Raw genomic sequence first — 6,192 nt, 5'->3', positions numbered from 1 at the left:
AGCATAGCTCATTATCCTGTCTCTCTGTCTTATATGCACTTTATCCACTGAGAAAAGTGTTGCTTACCAAGGGGACAAAATTAGGGCATTAACAAGAGCCTATTAAAAATACATTGCATTGCACTGTTGGATTACTTATTGACGTCTGGCAAAGCTGTTGCACTCAACAATCACAATGAGTTCATAAACTTAATATCCATTTTTTATGGGTGTGACAATAAAAACACAATGAAGAGAAAGATCAAACAGCATTTATTATCGTCTTCATATAATTTATATATTTAGATAAAACTAAGATTGACTATTAAGTGTAGTGGTGCATACATGGACTTAGTGTATACATGCACAACTCTTGCAGAATGATCAAATTCGCATTAAGCATGAAATTTGTGTTTTCTTCTTGTTTTGTGTGTAACAAAGCCTGCATGATTGCCTCTGCTATGAAACACAGAAATCACAGTAATTTCAGTAAAGGTTGTGTCTCAAGAAAAAAAAAAACAATTCAATAAATTGTCAGTAAAACCATTTGTTTTTTCCTATTAAAGCCTCCAAAGGTAAAGTACATCTCTGTTTCCATGCGCAACTCCTCCACTCTGTCTGTGGTCGGAGGTCAGTGGGAGTCTGTTGTTGTTGTGGGACTGTCTGGATCTCAGCGGTCAGCGTTCATCTTCCGTAGCTTCGCTGGCAGGTTGTCTTCTGGCCTCCCTCCAGCTGAGAGCAGTGGGCTGTGCATGGGGACCGGAGCAGGGGACAGCATGGGCGTTAGGCTGTGCTGGTACAGGTCTCCAGTAGACTGGGTCATGGGTTCAAAGCCCACCTTGAGAGACTTGAGTTGCAGCCTATTTTCCGCCTCGGGTCCTGGCGAGGAGCTGAGGCGTTGTAGCTTTAAGGGCAGGTCTCCTGTGCTGCAGGCCTTCTCCGAGTGCTGGGAGCTGAGCAGAAGCACCTTCCTCTGCAGGTCTTCCTTCCCGGACGAACTCATCCTCTGCAGCTTGCTCGGCAGCCGACCCCCAGTCCCTCCCCTTCTGTCCTCTGATGTGTTGATGCAATCCACAGAAAATACCCGGTCACGCCGGGCACCGTGGCTTTCAGTCAGTGCAGGAGTGGGAGTAGATAGAGGCGAGGGCAGCGAATTCTTCTCTTCATGCTCCTTGACACTGTATGGTGGCGTTGGTACCTCAAACGTGCTGTGGAACTGAGAGTAGTCTACCCTGAAAAAGCCCTCCTCCAGGGACATGACCGGCAGGAAGCGATGGCCCCATAAAACCTCATCCTCGGTATATGACGTCCGTGCCTGGCATGTCATACCTACAAGGGAGTGACAGGTCAGTAATATGAAATAAATCAATGAGTTTAGCTCCAACAAAACAATCAGTGGCTGATAAGGAGGAATGTGAAAGGGCAGCATTCTCTCCCATTATCTCTTTTCCGCTCTGCTCTTATTTATTGTTTAAGGAGTCACTGCTTCATGCTCCTTCCTGTGCAATCTACCACCTAGCCCCATTTCGTCACACACTGGAGACTGAATACAGTAAATCAACTGGGAAAGGATTAATACCATTTCCCAAGTGGTTCACAAAAGCAGATAAACAGCTATAACCACTGACTATTATCACTACTTTCCATGTTCTAAGCATGTCACCTCAAATGTACTAAAATGAAATATCTGTGATATGAGATGAGATAATGGACATCTTTTTGTACCATTTACAAAGTATCTGCCTTTAAACATTCCCTCCTGAATGTTAAAGCAGTGCTTTATGTTTCCATTGTCTCGTGCTGTTAATATGGGTGAAAGATGAGTGATGCTTGTTATCAGCGTGGCTTGTGTTGGCTGTGATAATTGCCAGTTTAAATCTGATCAACATAATAAGCAGTCCCTCAACATCATCAGTGTCAAGAGCCATGGGTCCTGTGTGTGCATGTCTGAACTGTAGCTTGTGATTATAACTGTGAAAGTTACTGGCCTGAATTTATTTTCTGACAAACTGATATCTTTCTCTATTGGTGGCTGTTTATTACTTCTCCATAATTCAAGGATTTCTTAGCAGTGTAGCATGTGCCTGCATGTCTGCTGTGCACAAGATTATAACAGCTTACAAGCATCTTCAACACACTTTTATTCCATTTGACCTCAGCTCCTGTAAAATAATGTTCCTGACATTTTGATGCTTGTTTCTTTGCAATCAATAAGCACCTAGTCCATATTTTTCTCTGATTCAGTGGTTCTGCTTCCACCTGAGCTTTTCTGTGAAACACTACAGTTAGCTCTAGAGTAGGAGTCTGAGCCTGTCCCTCTGAGGGATGATATGTGCAGTGTTATGTCATAGCTTGATGCTATTCCAGGCTCACTACTCAGCTTCATCCACAGAAAAGTCAGTTCTACATTTACACAAAGGTCATTTTTTGTCTTAATTAGCCCAGAGGCTTAGTTTTAATCACAAGAGTGAGTCCAAGATAATTTTCCAGCTGTATTCTCTCCTCTTACTGGGAGAATAACGACTGTATTCCTGCTGACTGTAGATGCATTAAAAAAGCAGTAATACCAGTGTAGTGAAGGCTTGTGGGTTGAGAGCCTGACAGGCATGCCAGTTTTGTTTCATCATCCAGGTGTCATATGGGTATTCAACCAGCTGGTTCATGTTTACTGCATCTTGCATGAAAATAAAAGCCCTCAGCACAAGTATGCAAACACTTGGCAGGCAGTGAGGAGGGCGTCCCTGAAGAAGACTTTATGTAAAATTCCTGGCAGTAACTTTCACTGGCACTGTTTACGGAGCGCATTATGATGCTTCGCCTCTTTTGTCAGACCTTATTTAAATCTGGCCACTGTTACATTGCAAGAATCTGACTTAACGCACACTTGCAGAGATGTGTGTGTCATCTGCATATTAGTGAAAGTGTAACCTATGGATGGAGTTGATATGCGAGAAGAAAAAAGAGTACCTTCCTAAGAGGAACTTAAATCAAGTCATATTGACCACCCTATATTCAATAGTTTACAAAGGTTTTGTTTATAATACACATTCTATTCTGCTCTGTTTTTAGAGGTCTTAGAAGGTCCTCTTGGTTTGGAGCAACAAAGTTCAAATGATATGATATTGGGTTCAGATAAGCTTTTGTTCTGCTACCACACATCCCTGCTCTCTGTGGACCTGAGAGGACTTAAGGCCATTGCACAAGTCCATATTTTTTGTCATGATGCATCGGACTCAACAAAACAGATACGAAAAGTACGTACTCCATTTGCAAAGCCTTTTACCATTACTTTTGATCTTATGATATGTCATAATCATCAATCTTCAAGACAAGTCTAAGGGCCGTTTCATAATCGATGCACGCAGACGCGAACCCACTGGGATGCATTGAGACGCATTGATGCGTGCTTGTGTCTATGTGTTGTCCATTTTTTTGCTACACGACGCAGCAGCGCGTGTAATACCATGCGTTGCCAGCGGGGGTGATAATGCAAGCAACGTACTTGAATTAACCACTTTTTGTTATTCACAGAAGAAGCAGGTATGACATATGGCAGGCGAGGAGGAAAAACTTTGCGAACTCGTACAGGCACACCCCCATTTATATGACAGTTCTAGTGCCCTGCACTATAAAATATTAGTACTAGCTAGCTACAGCAGTACTAGCTAGCCAGAGTGTACTGGTGACTCTGCTACCCACTATTGCGCCAGCGATGAATTGCATTTCAAGTGTTGCCCACGTCACTTGCGTTCAATGTGTTGACTATGAAAGGAAGTGTGTTGCTCGCGTTGTGTGCGCCAACTATGAAACGGCCCTAACATTTCTTCTTAACTCCATGCAATGCCAATAACCAAAAAAGCAAACAAATCATTTCAGTTTTTCAAAATTAGGATGTCCTAACCGGTTCTATGTGTCACTGAACAGGCTAATTGACATCGTGCTTGTTTGCCTACACACACCTCCAACCTATAAAGCTGCTGCTTAGGCTTTATTAGGGCTTGATAAGCTCCCTGAATGTCATTGTCACTCTCCATCCGTGACAATGTTAACTGATGCACAGGAAGAAATAGCATTGATTGCTGCTCTTTTGGCCCCTGTTGCTCATTACGTGATGACTCATGCATTGGCTTTTTCTCTCTTTTGTGTCTATTTGTATTGACCGTATTTTGGATTAAGTGTAACCACAGACTGTTGATGAACTGACACAGCCCACTTTAGATTAAATTCCTGTATCTGCGTCACATGCTTCCCCACTGCCCCGCCCCTTTAGGAGACTAGTGGTGGCCCTGAGTCTATTTATTCCATTTTGTATTTTCCATATTTTGTGAATGTGAGTACAGATTATGACCATTTCCTTTGCCCCATAGTCACTGAAGTAAATATTGAACCCATTTTTTATACAAGCACCAACCCTTCTAGACATTCTGACATGGAAAGGGCATTTTTTCAGACGGACAAATCAGGAAAAAAAATAACTGTTCAAGACACGTCTCATTTTTAGCAACATACACGAGATCTGGTGACACTGGTGAGTGATTTTACAGTCGGTTGATAACGGACTTTAAGCTAGCAGATAAAAATGAGTGGAAAATTAAGAAACAAACATTAAATTTGTACTATATATAGTGATGTGTTGTTCTGAATTTTATTTCATCCATCACACAGGAACTGCCCATTGGTCCGACAGCCCATTGGTCTGACCATATTAAACACATTGTTCCGAAGTCCGTTCCAAAATCATCATGATGCCCTGTGGTTAAGGTCTGGGTAGGTTTAGGCACAACAACCACTTGGTTAGGGTCAGGAAAAGATCATGGTGTGGGTTAAAATGAAAAAGTAAGTGACAAACACATAAGCCGTGAGCCTGCTTTGCCTCAAGCCTTTCCCAGCTGACCCAGAGCCAGTTGCGGCACACCATCAAGGTAGAAATACACCCGCCGGGAGCCATTCAGCACTGCGGACCGTCGGACTAATGGGCTGTCGGACTACTGGGCTGTCGGACCAATGACATGGACCCCATCACACAATGTTTACTATACTTCCAAACGAAGTGGAGAGACGACCATGCCAACTTAGGAGACCGGAAGTGTATACCATTTTGTTCTTTGGCGAAGCTTTAGTGGGGTATCTTCTGTTAAAGAGTATCTTTGGTGTAACTATCATCACTTTTTTAATTGATTTATGTAAGTGGGATTTTAGTATGTTTTGTATGGGTCTATTTTGGATCAGATGAGTACCTTCCATTGTCAGATGACTAACAGTGATTTCAAGAGAGTCTAAATTGTCAGGTTTGGATTGATTAGATGATGACTTGAGATTGTTTTTGATGATCATTTTTTTCTTAACATAAAAGGTTTAAAGTCAATACAGTGATTATGTTTAGCCTAGCTTTGTCACAGTATGAAATCACTGAGCATAAACCAGTAAAGTCTGTGACTGTGAAAGTTATACAGTCTATAGAGACTGCATTCTCCAACTATCTTATCAATTCATTCTCTTTCACTGATCTCATCTGTTCAGGGTCACATACTGTAAAAAAAACAGAATCAATACTGCCTGTAAAGCCCCCTTTCCACTGGACAAAGGAACCACTAACACCCACTAATATCTGCTATTGTATTTAATGGGAAATGTTACGATCGGCATTCACTCCCGGGGCAAATGACTCTGCAGTAGTCACAAGTATCTATCTGCTCTAGCTCTGATTGCCTTTTACTGACAGTGATGGAAATACAACTTCACTGATGGGATGCCATAAAATACTGCATGTCTCCATCCAAGCAGTGCTCAAACATCATTCAAAATGGTGTCTGCACCGAGTTTAAGAGAAAAAGAATAAATAACAGACATAAACAAGAAGTAACCACTGTAACATTATCTGGCCTCCATGATGGTTTCTACTGGGCAGTAATCATTTTTCTGACCTATTTGTGACGTGACACACCAGAAAGGCAGATTACTGGCAGCAGGTGAGCAGTCTATCACATGCCCTAAATTTGGTGGGAAAGGGGTATAAGAGGCCAACTAAAACTGACAAATATTAAAGTGACTGCCTTATAATCTGTCTGACTGAAACGTAATTGGAATGAGTTGGAGAGACAATCAACAAGATAAACACCTGTGCAGCAGCAGCAGCTAGATGTGAGGGGAGTGTGAGAATAACAGGATACTGTGGCCCACTGAAGGTGTACTGCCAGGGCTTCCCTCCTTTAC

The 6,192-nt window shown here is 42.3% G+C and overlaps 1 protein-coding gene across 1 annotated transcript in view; it reads right to left on the bottom strand.

Annotated features, from left to right (window-relative positions):
• Positions 1-236: 236 nt before the first annotated feature.
• Positions 237-6,192, bottom strand: part of kcnj19a (potassium inwardly rectifying channel subfamily J member 19a) — a 28,940-nt gene continuing 22,984 nt past the window's right edge. The window contains exon 3 of the mRNA XM_049560825.1: positions 237-1,308. Coding sequence (XP_049416782.1) covers positions 650-1,308 — 659 coding nt within the window. The 3' untranslated portion in view covers positions 237-649. The remainder of the gene's footprint in view (positions 1,309-6,192) is intronic.

This window comes from Epinephelus fuscoguttatus, linkage group LG19 (assembly GCF_011397635.1).
Source record: "Epinephelus fuscoguttatus linkage group LG19, E.fuscoguttatus.final_Chr_v1".
NCBI lineage: Eukaryota > Metazoa > Chordata > Actinopteri > Perciformes > Serranidae > Epinephelus > Epinephelus fuscoguttatus.
The sequence above is the reverse complement of the archived record's forward strand: the minus strand, read 5'-3'. Positions and strand labels throughout refer to the sequence as shown.